General features: G+C 42.6%; 2 protein-coding genes across 5 annotated transcripts in view; one reads left to right on the top strand and one right to left on the bottom strand.

The window, feature by feature from the left end:
- Positions 1-16,502, top strand: part of NF1 (neurofibromin 1) — a 270,036-nt gene that overhangs the window by 189,010 nt on the left and 64,524 nt on the right. The gene's annotated exons all lie outside the window — the stretch shown is intronic.
- Positions 6,330-10,253, bottom strand: EVI2A (ecotropic viral integration site 2A). Its single transcript, XM_014060156.2, has 2 exons — positions 10,053-10,253; positions 6,330-7,870 (listed from the first exon to the last, which is right to left on the bottom strand). The coding sequence occupies exon 2, from the start codon at positions 7,848-7,850 to the stop codon at positions 7,104-7,106; it is 747 nt and encodes a 248-aa protein (XP_013915631.2). The 5' UTR covers positions 7,851-7,870; positions 10,053-10,253; the 3' UTR covers positions 6,330-7,103.

Raw genomic sequence — 16,502 nt, 5'->3', positions numbered from 1 at the left:
AAACAGACCACAAAGGACCCCTCAATTCAGGCTCTTATTTTTCTCTGCTTCCTCCCTCTCTGATCTGAGTGTACACTGATAATGCTTGTTGCAAGATAATAGACTTTCACTTAACTGCGTTCCTATGAAACCAATTTTGTTGTATTTAAGTACAATGATAATAAAGATTATACTTATGAAAAGTTACACCCATTCAGTCACCCACTGACATTAGCTTGTTGGTTTCAACGTTGTTTATTCCCATGAGAACAGAGGAGATAACAAGCTGGGGAAATATTGTGTTAGTGGCAGGGTGGCCGTGAGGGCTTGACTCTAGCCAATGACTAGGGACTCCTCTTAAGCCAGAGGAGATAAATTGTAATCTCAAGATAAGACCATAAAAGGGCAAGTGATTTGGATTTTGGTGTTAAGCTTCTACTAGCAGGCTAGAGTAGAATCAGTAAATGGGCATATAATGGTACCCAGAATTTCTAATGTGTTGTAGAATAGCAGAGAAACCATTAAGGAGAGAATTCCAAAAATGACTTTGTAGAAGTGGTCCTCTACTTTCAATCATTCATTTAATGGCCGTTCAAAAGTTATAGGTAAAGGTAAGGTTCCACTCGCACATATGTGCTAGTCGTTCCCAACTCCAGGGGGTGGTGTTCATCACCGTTTCAAAGCCAAAGAGCCAGCGCTGTCCGAAGACGTCTCCATGGTCATGTGGCTGGCATGACTAAACGCCGAAGGCGCACGGAACGCTGTTACCTTCCCACCAAAGGTGGTCCCTATTTTTCTACTTGCATTTTTTATTTGCTTTCGAACTGCTAGGTTGGTAGAAGCTGGGACAAGTAACGGGGGGTCACTCCGTTATGCGGCACTAGGGATTCGAACCGCCCAACTGCCGACCTTTCTGATCGACAAGCTCTGTGTCTTAGCCACTGAGCCACCGTGTCACCTTCAAAAGTTATAGTGGCACTCAAAAAAACGTGATTTATGACTAGCCCTTGTACTTAACCATTGCACTTTCGCAGTCACGTGATCAAAATGGGAGTTTTGGGCAACTGGCTTGTATTGATAATGGCTGCAGCATCCTGGGTCTGTGTGATCGCCTTCTATGACTTTCTTAGCTGGCTTCTCACAGAAAAAAATCAACAGGGAAGTTGGCAGGGAAGGTCACAAGTTGCAGTCACATGATGTCTCCCTTAATAAGAATTTTTTTCTGATCCTTAAATATGAGTTCCATTTCTACTGTGGTCCATTGAGATTCTCCCACCCACTCTTAAGAGTAGCATCAATTCTTTTTTGAAGGAAAAAAACAGCCTCCATCTGTGCCTTGTTTGGGGCCAGATCTGGCTGTTTGCTTCTAACCATGTGAAACCTGGCTCTCACGTTTGGGGAAGTAGATGACTGGGTGAAGAAAAAGAAGAAAATTAGAAATGAACAGGAACAGGAACATCTCATCAGGAGCATTACATCATCTTGTCTCACAGTGATATTCCGGGATTTTTAAACATGTTTCTTCCCTAGTTACACATGAGACTGCTGGGAATCATTGCTGGGAATCCTTGTGAGGCAGCTGAAAAGGGAGTTTTCTCTTCAACTTGGAAACCTCTGTCCTTCGGCAGACACGCTTGGAAATCCTGTATGTGTATTTCAATAAAAATGGGTTGAGGCAGCTGCATTAGTTACCCGCCCTTTGGGGAGAACTTTTAGGTTCTCTGAAACTAAGAGCAAAAGTTTTGTCAAAACCCTTTTTCCCCGTGCAATTACTTTACTATTATCTGTTCTTCCTCTAGGTCGGTGATGACTTAACTTTTTGATCTCAGGTGCCGAAAGCGTACACACGTGCATGCCCACACCCATAATGCAATGCATGCACAACACTCCCCACACCACGCCCCTCTGTGCATGCACACGTGACCCCTGCACTCCCCCAATCCCCCACGCATGAGTGCGTGACTCTCTCCACACCCCATTTTGAGCCTAGCAGGCCTTCCTGAAGCCTCCTGGGACCAAAAATGGGCCTTGGGGGGGGAGTTGTGCCCCCCCTGCCTCTTCCTCCCCCTGCACATGCGCACGCGTCTCCCGCATGCATGGCAGAGAACTGAAAATCAGCTGCCAGCCGTAGGCGCATGCACATACGTGGTGGAGCTGAGCTGAGACAACGGCTTGCATGCCCGCAGAGAGGGCTCCGTGTGCCACCTATTCACCATCATGGGTCTAGGTGATCCTTGCTTAAAGCTTTACAATTTTTACTTATTTATTTAAAACATTTAGCTACCAATCAACCCTGAACACCTCCCAAGGATATGTCTATTAACAAACTTACTTTACCCCACCCCAAGGGTCTATCATCTATGAGATGGACAGAATTAAATCTGTCTTTTATACAGTGACCGTCAAAGACTGAGGCTACAGAAACCAGGAAGGCCGCTAGATGATAACAACAGAGAGTTGGAATTTTCTGTTCTTCTCTGTTCTCTTCTTAAGATTGTCCAGATTTTTGTGGCATCTTTGGTGTTCTCTGAGTTTAGTTGTTGTCTTACAGGAGTTCCATTACCCAAACTAGGTAACATCATCAGTGCTAGTAGGGAGTGGGGTTTGCCCTGTCAGTGTTGGCCTTGGGTTCTTTAACCGGCCTGTTTACTATTAGCTTATTTAGCAAATTGGGGTATTGCTGACTTCTTGATTGTTAATCTGAGGTAAATCTTGGTGTTAATCTCTCTTCATTGGGGTATTGACTGTTGGTGTGTGGGGGGGGGGTATTTGGGTCTTTTTGCTCCTTTTTTGCCTTGTTGATTATCTCTTTTCAATGGTATGTTATTGCTGTTGATGTCTACGTGCTTATTGATGACTGATTGGTCAGAGTTCCAGGCTCCCCGGAATTCTCTAGAATGTTTTGGACTTGGCTTGGTCTAGGTTGGTTATAGTTTTTCAGCTGAAATTATAGTTAAGTCTGTCCACCTGTTGTGAAATTTTGAAGGTTTGGTAAGCCTGACCTTATGATAAGAGTAGCCTGTAACAAGGAAAATCACCTACAATAGAACTGCTTTCTCAAACATTGGCCAAAACTGACATCACCCAATGGCCCAGCATGTTGAAATTCTCTTGCCTTGTGCTTTGCTGTGCCAAGTACATTCAAGGGACTTGATTGCTCATTAGGTGAAGGAAGTAACAGAACGAAACCCCAGTTCGATTTGGAAATCATACCAAAGTAATCTTAGCTCTGTTTTCCAGATAAAAAGCCCTTTGCTTAATGTTTGAGTCACGCAGAGGAATGACTCAGAAATTTGGGCAGTTTCGGTTTTATGTTTCTGAAAACCCGAAATATAAAATCGACGCTGCTGATTCCACTCATTCATTGAGGTTATTCCCAACTACTTTGCATCCTTGTCTCCTCCTAAATCAGTGTTCCCACGAATGCTGGCTGGGGAATTCTGGGTGTTGAAGTCCAGACATCTTCAAGATTGGGAAATACTGTCTTAAATATTTGGAAGATGGCCACCAAAAGGTGTTGCTTCTCCATCACTCAAAGATAAAAAAAACCAAACATAGCAGAGGTGGGTTGTTCCTGGTTTGACCCAGATTGGGCGAACCGGTGGTGGCGGTGGTAGGAGGCTCCGCCCACCTGCCTGGACGCTTCTGCGCATACGCACAAGCGAACCAGTAGTAACAAAATGGAAACCCACCCCTGAAACATAGTATAACAAGGGAAAATAGACCACTATTGCACAAATAGACAACTAAGGACTTTAGCCCAGCCTCAGAATTTTGCACTTGAATGTCCCAAAGGGGCTTTTTCAAAAGGCAACTGGCTTTTTCTTGTTTTTTTCTTGAAAACATTTTCCTTCAAGAAAAACAAGAAAATCCAGTCACCTTTTGACAAAAAAAGCACTTTTGGGACCACCAAGGCCTGGATGGCTGAGCATGTCCATAGATAATTGTACTTGAATCCATCATTTGTAAACAGGCCCTCTTGTATGAAACTATTGCAGTGCTTAGGGAGGGGAAAAGTGGGGGGCTCATTCCCTCTTCCCCAACGAAATTCTGCTTCGTTGGAAACAAAACATTTGGGAGAACCTGTTGTGGTTTACTCCCTGCAAAGATTCTTATAGAAAAATTGGGATTTTCCATCTACATTAAACGAACAAAGTAACCAACCATCCGAAGGAAGGAATCTTCAAAACCTCAAATGGAGAAGGATCCTTTTACAGAAAAACAGAATTGGAAGGGACTTTGGAGGTCTTCTAGTCCAACCCCCTGCCTAGGCAGGAAACCCTATACCTTTTTAGACAAATGGCTATTCAACATCTTCTTAAAGACTTCCAGTGTTGGGGTATTCACAACTTCTGGAGGCAAGCTGTTCCACTGATTAATTGTTCTAACTGTCAGGAAATTTCTCCTTAGTTCTATGTTGCTTCTTTCCTTGATTAGTTTCCATTCATTGCTTCTTGTTCTACCCTCAGATGCTTTGGAGAATAGCATGACTCCTTCTTCTTTGTGGCAGCCTCTCAGATATTGGAACTCTGCTATCATGTCAACCTTAGTCCTTCTTTTCATCAAACCAGACATACCCAATTCCTGCAGCCATTCTTATGTTTTAGGCTTCAGTTCCCTGATCATCTCTGTTGCTCTTCAAAATAGAAACTTGAGCATGGAAAACTCAAAAGCAGATGGGAGTGAGGCAATCGGGTGGGGTCTCCTCTGCTGCCTGAATCTTGGCAGAAGGAAAGGCACATTCCGGGACACCTGTGACACCCCCTTCCCAAATTCTGTTCAACACAGACTGAATGAAGTATTCTGGACAGATGCTTGATGTTTTGCATTGCCCATATTTGGAGAAGTTTATTCTTGGTTTCTAGGGGGAATGGAAACTCGTGAAATGGAGTTTATTTTTTTCCAGTTCCTCCCCATTCCAAATTCATTTTCACCATTAATAATTACTTTAGGTCCCTTTGGAGTTATTAGCAATGTGCATACTGCTTAGATCCATGCTTAGCTCCTGTCCTAGAGGAAAAATTTCATCCCTAGGATTCATAAATGAAGAAATAAAAAAAAAATGAAAGAGAGCCTGTTTAAACATGAGAGCTTCTGTTTGGAAGAAATCAAGGATTTTATTAGACACTTGCAATTAGTAGTTTTAGTATGTTGACTTTTCCAGAGTGTCTTGTAAAATAACTACTGCTGAAAGGTTTAGTGTAACGTTATGTGTGTGGAAGGATGTATTAGGCCCTTTCTTTGTAAATGCAGTCCCCACAGAGTTCCCTCAATTTCAAATTATTCCCAAAAAAGGACATTATAGAAACTGCACACATATTTTACTATAATAAGGCTATAATGATGGGTGTGGTTGGAGAGAGATATATGTGGTTTTCTCACCTTAGGGAAAAAGTGGCTCTGTTTACCATTTACAGGTTTTTATATTCTTTTGACCCCAGAAATAACCACCTGGCCTTATTTTTGGGGAAGTCTTATTACCATATTTTTTGGAGTATAAGACACACCTCCCCCCCCCCAAAGATCCTGGAAATGTTGGTGCGTCTTACACACCGAATATAGCTGTTTTTGGCCTCCCGGAGGCCCCCCCCCCTCCATCCCATTTTTGCAAAAAAACAGGCTGTTTTTCGCAACAACGGAGGCTTTTTTGCATTCCCTCAGCTTCTAGCAGCCCTCTGCAGGCTTCTGCAGGGCTGGGGCAAGGCAAAAATGCCCCCGTTTTTGCAAAAAATGGGCAAAAAAACGAGCCATTTTTCACAAAAACTGAGACTTTTTTGCCTTCCCTCAACCCCGAGTAGCACTCTGCAGGCTTCAGCAGGACTGGGGTAAGGCAGAAATGGGGGCATTTTTTGCCTTGCCCCAGCCTTGCTAAAGCCTGCAGAGGACTGCTGGGGGAAGGCAAAAACTTGTTTTTCTTACCTGTTCGAAATCTTGGTGTGTCTTATACACCGGTGCATCTTATAGTCCGAAAAATACAGTATTTTTGAGGTGCAGGAGGCAGCAAGCCTCGTGGCTGCTGCTGTGTTGCAATATTTTCGAGGAGGGCTTATTTTCAGGGGAGGGCTTATTTTAGCGCATGCGTTCAAAAGCGCAATTCGGCTTATTATCCGGGGAGATCTTATTTTTAGGGAAACAGGGTAATCATACATTTAACCTGTTTACAGAAAGAATTAGCTTTTGGAATCACAGAATAGACAAAATCATTAACCCAAACGGTGGGGTATGGCATAACCTTCTAAGTTGGTGTTTCTCAACCATGACCACTTCACGATGGGTGGACTTCCATCCCTCAAAATTCCCTCAGCCAGCCAGTTTGAGAAGCACCGCTCTAAGAATAATCTAATCATAAGAATAATCTAAAATTAGTTTATTATGTATATGCAAATCAATTCTTCCGTTGGCCCGTGTCAAGGCAACCATTGTGTATTTTTACTGGTCCTGCTCAAGTTTCTGCCTAAGCAACAGACAGTACAAAGGAGAAGGCGAGATTGATTTGGAAATGGTTTCCTTCCTTCCTTGGAACTTATGCGTTCAGTTCAACAGACAGAGATCATAAGGAGTTGAAATCATGTCCTCCCACAAAGGTTTTGGAGTAGCTGGCCAGGAAAGGACCCAGTGACCCTGCGGGGCTCTGATAAGCAACACAGAGGCTTACTCCGCCTCCCAAAATTTCATGCAAGAACAGGTAAGGGAGGCATTTTGTCGCTTAGTCTGATTGGTGTCCATGCTGCTAAGGTGGGGTGAACAGAGGTGGATAGATATGCTCACAGCATCTCTGAGGTCCAGCTTTCATTAGTAACGGAGGAAGAACAAACATCTGAGGACCTTGCATATTTAAGATTGTATTTGTAAAGCCAGTCTCACCTTTTCAGCCCTACTTCTGATTAAGTGTAAATAGAGGTGGGAATCATTTGCTCTGCTTTCTCCAGCTGTAGCCATGTCTGCTCTCTTCCTGCATGTCAGTCTTTGCTTGAAATGAAACCATCCTCATCCTGGAGAAGTTCACAGGACTGAGATGATGCTCTCTTACTATGTATAATACCTGAAAAATTACCAGCACCCAGGAACCAGTATATCTGCCCGCAGATTTCCTTCTCTCCCAAATAAGAAGTCCCAAGCGAGGCTTAAATTTCAACAGTGGTAATGATGGTTTTGTGTGTGTTTGCCGATATCTCCTTCTGCTTCTGTCGATCTGCTAATTCACTAACCAGCTTCTTGTTGACGTCATCCCCGTTTTGTCCTGGCCCTTCTACTGGTCTCTCCAGGCTGAGGCCTCGGGGCTTTGGGCTCTCGGTGGACACCCTCTGTAGCGTCTCTAATCCAATGGGCCATAAGCTGTTGGTACTTAGAAAATCACCATTACTCCTCGGAAAACGCTTGTTAAGCTGTTTTCTCTTGTCGTAGGTCAGTTTGCCTGCCAAAACAACGATGACCAAGAGCAGGACCACACAAATGAAAATAAGCACCCCAATTATGATCAGGCAAATCAGCATTTGTTGTTTGTAATTTTCTTCACAGGGTTTGGTTTTAGTTGGATCCACCCTAAGAGTTGAGAGTTCAGAATCTGTACTAGAAGGCAGCCCCTCTGTTGGAAGTGTTGAAGAGAATTCTAGGGCTGTAGAGGTGGGTGTCTCTGTTAGTTGTTCGGATCTAACACTGGCAGTAGATTCGGAAGTGGAAGTCTGTGTTGTGTAAGTGGCTGTCTCCCGTGAATCCAGTGTCGTAAGACTGGAATTTGATGTTGGAGGCTGAGAAGTGGGAACTGAAGGATATACAATTGTCGTCAAATCAGCCATCACTCTTACTTGTGAGCGGGATGGAAGGATGATCCCCAGAAGGAATCCTAAGCCCATGTGATCAAACAGCCTCATGCTTATGAGAGATCTATCACCTGCAAAAAGACAATATGATAGAACCGGGTTTAGTTTTATAACAGTTTTGGCTTTAGTTCTTTGGCCAATTTTCTGAAGATAACCTTTAACTATAAGCATGTATAAATCACATAGCAGCCAGTGGTATGTTTAATTTACATGTTGATAGAGGAAATTAAAAGATAGAGGACTGCTAGCTAGAACGGATTGAAGTTCATCCTGGTTTTAGGCTGAGAAACAGTGGCTTTCAGCAGTCAGCAAGATTTCCCCAAACTAGTATTTTTGACCCTGACGATTCAGAATTGAATGAACATTTCTGTATGTTTTGAGGCTAAGGAAGATATAAGCAAATAGCACAAGATGTAAGATTGATTGTACATAATTCAAATTTATTTGAATATTTTGGGGAATATATTTTAAGATATTTGGGGAAAAAGGGAATGGAAATTATTTGTTAATCCTAAGGTTTTGATAAAATTGGAATGAATGCCATGACTGTTTCCCCCTATGCATTAAAAGTATTTCTACAGAAAATCATTCCTAAAGACCAAAGAAAATGAATTAAAGTGCTCATCATATAGAATAAAATAATAATAGAGTTGGAAGGGACCTAAGGGGTGTTCTAGTCCAACCCTCTAATCAAGCAGGAAACCCTGTAGCATTTCAGACAAATGGTTGTCCAGTCTCTTCTTAAAAACCTCCAATGTTGGAGCACCAACAACTTCTGGAGACAAGTTGTTCCACTGGTTAATTGTTCTCATCTCTTCATCCGGGCTGAACCAGGAGTAACCCACCTCTGGTTCTCATTGGTACCATTTCTCCTTAGTTCTAAGTTGGATCTCTCCTTGATTAATTTCCATCCCTTCTTTGTGGCAGCTGTTCAAATATTGGAACACCACTTTCATGTCACCCCTAGTCTTTCTCTTCAGTGGACTAGACACACCCAATTCCTGCAACTGTTCTTTGTCTGTTTTAGCCTCCAGTCCCCTAATCATCTTTGTTGCTATATTATGTTGGTCTCTCTGTGTGTGATTTGAGACCCTTTTTTTACCATCCATAAACCTGCTGATTAAAATTCTGGGCAAATGCCAGGTCTCAAATTATTGGCTCAGGTGGTTAGTATTAGACTTTTCTTTAATTTTTATTATCTTCAAGATGGAGATACTGTGGATTCAATGTGAGATTTTATACCTGAAAAACATGGGCTGGGAGAAGCCTGGCTATTTTTCCTCCCTACCCCACCTAAAAGCGCATCCTGTTTATATATCACAAGGAGAACCAGAATAATACCGTGTAGTAAATATTTGCCACTGAGTTAACACCAATTTTGGTGGGTTTTTTTCCCTCCAACACTGAGCTGCAAAGATGTTGGATCACTAACATTGTACTGAGAGCATCTGCAGATGTCTAATCTTACCATGCCTTGATTATTACAGAGCTGTCTGTGTGCAGTAATGCCACTGCCAGCACAAAGCTCTCTCTGTTAATTGTGGTGCTTGATAGTAGAGTTCAGAATTTCACCCTGAGCAGACAAAAGCCAAGGCAGAAGCCCTCATCCACCGAAGCTCCCTCTGACTGCCTGTCTGTTTTGTTGAGAAAATGTTTTGTTGGGTTTGCCCTAGTTACTCTGACGGGTTCCTGATAGCTTTCCAATTTCCAAGCATTTTTCTCTCCCTCCCCCTCTCTCTTTTCCTGTGTTAATAACCTTTAAGATATAATGAGGAGCATGCCCTGTTTTCTTTTTTCCACAAGCTTCCTGCATTGAGTCTCAGCCAATCTCAGCGGGAGGCTTTTTGTTTCCTTGTGGTACAGAGCAAGTTGAAAGATATAGGAGGAAACATAACAGAATACAGAATAACACAGTTGGAAGGGACCTTGGAGGTCTTCTAGTCCAACCCCCTGCTGAAGCAGGAGACCCCATACCATTCCAGACGAACGGTTGACCAATCTTTTCTTTAAAACCTCCAGTGATGGGGCACCCACAAGTTCTGGAGGCAAGTTGTTCCACTGGCTAATTGTTCTCACTGTCAGGAAATGTCTCCTTAGTTCTAGGTTGCTTCCCTCCTTGATTAGTTTCCATCCATCACTTCTTGTCCTGCCTTCGGGTGCTTTGGAGAATAGCTTTGACCCCCTCTTCTTTGCGGCAGCACCTCAAATATTGGAACACCGCTCTGATGTAAAAAAATAATAATGCAGACTTACCTGCAGGAGGAAGATGTCAGCAGAAAGTCTTGTTGTGCAAATCGGTGATAATCTAACACAGAGGTACTTTTCTCTGTCTTACCCTGTGGCACTGCCTGGAAGCTGGGGTTGTTTTTATATATTAAAAGTGAACGTGCATCTTAAACATGGTGTTTAGTTCTCCATTTAGAAAACTAAACCACAAAGATGACACATTTCCTTTCTGCTGTAAGCATAATGTGATGTGTTAGAGGAAAAAGGGGAAGGTGTGGAGGAGGAACCATCGCCATTCTGCCCAAATTTGCTGTCAAGATTGCAGAATAAAGCACAAAAACATCTCGGGGGCTTGTGTCAAAGGCCTTTTCTTTTGCTCAGTTTTAGTTGTGTTTGCTTAGCACCAGGTCCCTTTCTCTTTTGCTATTCCGATTCTCAGCAGTTAAATAGATGAATGTGGCCATCCCTATAACATGCTGGTATTGGTATTGGTATTGGTATTTTATTATTTGTATGCTGCCCTTCTCCGGGAGGACTCAGGACGGCGAACAATTCAAAGGGGAAAAAAAGGGGGAACATAAAAGACAAAATACAAATAATAAAAGTCGACAACAATCGCACAACCATACAAGTCGAGAGGGGAGGGAACTCATCACCCCCAGGCCTGCCGGCAAAGCCAGGTTTTGACGGCTTTTTGGAAGGCCTGGAGAGAGGTGAGGGTCCGAATCCCTGCGGGGAGTTCATTCCAGAGGGCCGGAGCTGCCACAGAGAAGGCCCTCCCCCTGGTAATAGCCAGGTGGCATTGGCTGGTAGATGGCACCCGGAGGAAGCCAACCCTGTGAGATCTAATGGGTCTGTGGGAGGTAATTGGCTATAGTTTATATACATTCTACTAACTTGAGGCCAAGAAATGTCAGGTTTTGAGGAATTCTGCATGTTAAATAGGTGTAGTAATTAGTAATGTATGCTTAGCACGTAAGATATTTGGGTTATACTTCATTTTTGTATGGTTGAGATAATGCCAGGATGGTTGCACTATGTCCAGTTTCCTTTTTTTAAAATACTAAACCAACAAAAAAAAGAGAATTCTGCATGTCACCTTGTCCTTATATATTTTGTTTATTTGTTCGTTGTTTTGTTGTTGCTAGTTGCGAAGTCATGTCTGACCCATCATAACCCCATGAACAACATTCTTCCAGGCCTTCCTGTCCTCTACCATCCTCTGGAGTCTATTTAAGCTCACGCCTTTTGCTTCGGTGACTCCCTCCAGCCACCTCATTCTCTGTGGTCCCCTTCTTCTTTTGCCCTCCATCTTTCCCAGCATTAGGCTCTTCTCCAGGGAGTCCTTCCTTCTCATTAGGTAGCCAAAGTCTTTGAGTTTCATCTTGAGGATTTATTTTATCCCACCTTTATTATTTTTCTAAATAATTCAACACACACAATACTCCTACCTCCTCCTACTTTCCCCACAACAATACCCTGTGAGAGAGAGTGCCTGGCCCAAAGTTACCAAGGTATCTTTTATGAATTCACAGTCTCCTGATGATTGGCCCAAGGTCACCCAGTTGGCTTTCATGCCTAAGGCAGAACTAGAACTCACAATCTCCCTATTTCTAGGCCAACACTATGCCAAAGTAGCTCTCAATGTTAGTTAGTTAGTTAGCTTCCTGCCCAAGTAGAATTGATCTGGATAAATGCGCTCTACATGGGGCTGCCCTTGAAGAGTGTTCGAAGACTCCAATTAGTCCAGAACGCAGCCGTGCGAGCGATTGTGGGTGCACCAAGGTACACCCACCTTACACCTATCCTCCGCGAGCTGCACTGGCTACCTATTAGTCTCCGAATCCGCTTCCAGGTGCTGGTCGCTACCTATAAAGCCCTACATGGCATCGGACCTGGGTACCTGAGAGACCGCCTCCTGCCGATTACCTCTCTCAGACCAATTAGATCGCACAGGTTGGGTCTCCTCCGGATTCCATCTGCCAGTCAATGTCGACTGGTAACTCCCCGGGTAGGGCCTTCTCTGTTGCAGCTCCGGCCCTCTGGAACGAGCTCCCTGTTGAGATCCGGACCCTTACTACCCTCCCGGCCTTCCGCAAAGCCACCATGTCCTGGCTGTTCCAGCAGGCTGGGGGGAGCTGAGAAGCATCTACCTCCACGGAAATTGTGAATGTTGGTTTTGTTTTTAATATGTTGTCTTTGTCTCGTTCCCCCCTTTCCCTTGTCTTTTGTGAGCCGCCCGGAGTCCTCCGGGAGTGGGCAGCATACAAGACAAATAAATAAATAAATAAATAAATAAATAAATAAATAAATAAATAAATAAATAAATAAATAAATAAATAAATAAATAAATAAATAAATAAATAAATAAATAAATAAATAGGAGTATTGAATATGTGGCATCCATTGGAAGGTAAACCAACAGTATTATATTTAAACCAACAGATTGTCCAGCTGTTACATGGAAGGAGAAGAAGAAATGTAGGATCTTTGGGGTAACTTTTAGAAGTAGCCTCCTTAAAAAAGACAAGTATAGGCTATTGATTCAGAATATTGGGGTTTTGTTTGGTTTTATGCCACAAAATTGTAGCTACATTGAGTGGGATTGAATTTCACCAGTCCTGTGGTGATCATTTATGGATACTTTGCTCTGGGAAAGAGGAGTAAATACAGTTAGAAATTACTCTGTTGTAAGTCCATATAGAACTGACATTCAACCATAAGGTCTCCCGTATGAGTCACGTTCATTCAACTCCTGACTTTATGAACATCTTCATGTAATTTTCTTGGCAAAAATGAGGAAGTGCTTTGTCGTTGCCCTTTTCCAAAATGTCTCTGCAATTTCTGGTCTAGCCGTCTTGGGATTTCCTGGTGATTTCCTAATCACGGTCTATCCAGGTTTCATTTTGATGAACATGGGTCTCTAGTTCTCTTGGCAACAATATGGAAGTGGTTCGCCATGTCTCTTGGGGTTTTTTATTTTATTTTTTACTTCCCAATCTAGCTTGCAGCATTAGTATTTCCAATCCAAGCATTAATCAGACCTGATCCTGCTTAGTCAGGGTGTTCTGACGTAGCTCCCAAAACACGAAAAACCCTCTGAAGTCAACTCAAAGATTCCTTTAATTAGGAGTGCCGGCAGTCCCAGCAAAAGTTTCTCTCAACGCAGGCTAACAAAGCTGGACGGAAGATGAATAGTTGTCTGCCACATCTATTCATCTCCGCCCCCTGCCTTTTATCCCCAGAGCTAGAACGGCGCTTCGTTAACCAGCGGTGGCCCTTCCCCAGAATCGGCCCACGGATTTCCACTGCTCTCCTCTCTTCTGCCTTCTGTGCATCTGTGCGCCAGGAACTGGACCCAGCTCTTCCCCCTCTTCCTCATCAGTCCCCTCCAGACCTGGGGGCTGTTGACTCTCCATCTGAGAGCTAACAGACAGCCCAGGCTCCGCCTCTATCTATCTATCTATCTATCTATCTATCTATCTATCTATCTATCTATCTATCTATCTATCTATCTATCTATCTATCATCTATCATCTATCATCTATCTATATCTATATCTATATCTATATCTATATCTATATCTATATCTATATCTATATATCTATATCTATCTATCTATCTATCTATCTATCTATCTATCTATCTATATATATAAACTCTGTCTACACACACACACACACACACACACACACACACACACACACACACACACACACTGTTATCTACCTTTGCACACAGAGATGGGCCATACATACACAGACAAATATATGTGCACCCCAGAAGACCCGAAATGATAAGATCCTCTGAATAAATACTTTGGAAAGAGCCAGGAAAAGATGAGAGTACATTTTTGTTAGATGAGTTCTCTGAATCTTATTAATGATAATAATCTTTCCAAACAAATTTCCGATCTTATCCAGCTGTGGCCGCAAAAATACATTTAAAAGCGTTACACCCCAGTTGTGATTAATCAGACAATAGTATTTTTCTAATCCTAGAACTATTTCATATTCTGAGTGCATTATTTAACCTGTAAGAAAAAAATATATCCAGGAAGACGGTCAACTATTCCAGTGTTAATGTACTACATATACCTCCAGATTTGGAATCCAGATTTGGTTAATATCTGTTGCATTAAACATCTTCAAGATCTTACCTTCCTCCTGAAACAACAGTGAACTTTTAAAACTAGGTTAGAAGAACTGCTTTAAATGAACTTGTTGATATCCTGAAGGTATCTAAATATTTCTGCTCATCTCCTTCTAATCATTTGGATGCTTTTGGACACATCCAATTAAGTAGCACGACACCACATTTCAGCTCCCAGCAAATTAAGCGTCTGAATTATTATCTCATTAAATAGCCAGGCTTGTAAATGAAATACCAATAGTTAACTTAATTACAACAGCACTGGTCTTATAAGTGACCTCATTCTCATGTTTAAGCATGGGCGTAATGTGAACATTTGCAGACTACACGATTCAATAGGGATTTCATGTGGAACTCGTTCTGAGAGATTGTTTCCGGTTTGTTTGACAATGTCCAGTGGGCCCAATTTTTGAATCATTGATGGAATCATTCTTTTGTTGTTATTTCTTCTGGACGAAGTTCTGCATTCATCATTGAATTTTGTGGAAAAACTGCATGTGTGTGCGTCATCATAGAGATTTTCAGATGAACAGCAAAGTGATATGTTGAGATTTTAGGATCAATAATGGAGGCGTGGTGACTCAGCAGTTAAGATGCTGGGTTTGTCACCTGGAAAGCCAGCAGCCCAGGTTCGAGACCTGAGTGCCACGCTGGCCTGTGGTGCCTCTGGCAGCGAAAATGGAGCTTGGGTGGGCCGCGGGAGGAGAGTTGCGGGAAGCCGTCGCAGCCGAAAACGGAGCTCAGGAGCCTGTTTTCACCGGCAGAATGCATGGGCTATCACAGGCGCCCCTGACACAAGTGACGTCAAGCTGGCCACACCCACCCTGACCACAGCCGCACACCAGCCCAGCCCCCCCCCCCCGCCCCGGGGTTAAGCACAACCCTGAGTGAAATTTCACTGAAATTTGATTTCAGTGAAATCAAATTTGACAGCCCTTTTTCCCTAAGCCCTCTTTGTCAAATTCTCTTGAATAAACCCCAAAGGCCATTTTCCACCTTGCTTTGCAAGAGAATTTGAATTTGGATTGTTTGTTCTTCAAGCACATTGTTATTGTGTGTTCCCATCTGTTTAATGAAAGGTTTGAAATCCATGTTTGCAAATGCCTATCATTTCTATATGATAGGCATTTGCAATGCAGTTAAATAGAAATGCCTATTTCTACATCCGCCCATTTCAATCCAATGGACTCTTTCAATTGACCGTTTTGCTTTCAAACATACTTTTTAAAAATAAGACAAATAACAAATAAGGTGCAAATACCTTAAGTCATGGATCATTACATGGATTTCCTGCTGGTATCCCCAGTGTTGGCTGGGGAATTCTGGGAGCTGAAGTCTTAAAGTTGCCAAGGCTGACAACATTGCACTAACCAGAACCAAGCCTGCTTAGCTTTTCCCAAGGTAAGCTAAGGTAGCAAAGTTCTGCCAAATAAGGTGGACTACGTAGCCCTTAGAAATGTTTAAAGCACCTTCTACAAGATATCATGTTGTCCTTTGTAAATTAAGGCATTGTTTCCTAATGTGAAGTTCAAAGGACTAGAAGGACTCCATGAATAATCCAGTGTACTTTCTTTATTATTGAACACCTAATTTACAAGAATCTCACCTGACTGACTGCATTCCCTTGGGAACTGGTAGTTCAGTACACCTTCAGTAGTCTACAGGTGGTCCTCGCTTTATGACCCCAATTGAGCCCAAAATTCTTGTTGCTAAGCAAGACAGTTGTTAAGTGAGTTTTGCCCCATCGTGCAACCTTTCTTGCCACAGTTGTTAAGGGAATCACTGCAGTTATTAAGTTAGTAACATGGTTGTTAAGTGAATTTGGTTTCCCTGCTATCTTCACTTGTTATAAGGTCCAAAAGGGGTCACATGGCCACGAGACACTGAACCTGTCCTAAGTATGAGCCAGTTGCCAAGCATCTGAATGCTGCAACGGTTGTAAGTGTGAAAAATGCTTACAGTGCCATTGTAACTTCAAAAAGCCACTAAATGAACAGTTGTAAGTTGAAGACTACCTCTATTGGCTGAGGATGTTGGGAATTATATTTAAGCAAATCTAGAAGGTACCAGGTTGGGGAATTCTACTTCTGGAGCATGTAACTTCTTCTTGATAGTTATCTTTATTTATAACCTCCTAGACATTCATAAGAATTTTGAGTGAAAAATGGTTTCCAAGCAGCTTGGAACATGAATATGTGTGTTTCTCAGCACCAGGCATGGAATTATTATTTCTGGGATCAATTGTGCCATATGTATATGTTGTGTTAGGTTTTAGTGTATATGATTGTATTATTGTTGTTTTGGTTCCAGCCCAAGCATATCCAA

This window comes from Thamnophis sirtalis, unplaced genomic scaffold (genome assembly GCF_051295495.1).
Source record: "Thamnophis sirtalis isolate CommonGarterSnake01/CBP01778 unplaced genomic scaffold, rThaSir2_p1.2 scaffold_6, whole genome shotgun sequence".
Lineage (NCBI taxonomy): Eukaryota > Metazoa > Chordata > Lepidosauria > Squamata > Natricidae > Thamnophis > Thamnophis sirtalis.
The sequence above is the reverse complement of the archived record's forward strand: the minus strand, read 5'-3'. Positions and strand labels throughout refer to the sequence as shown.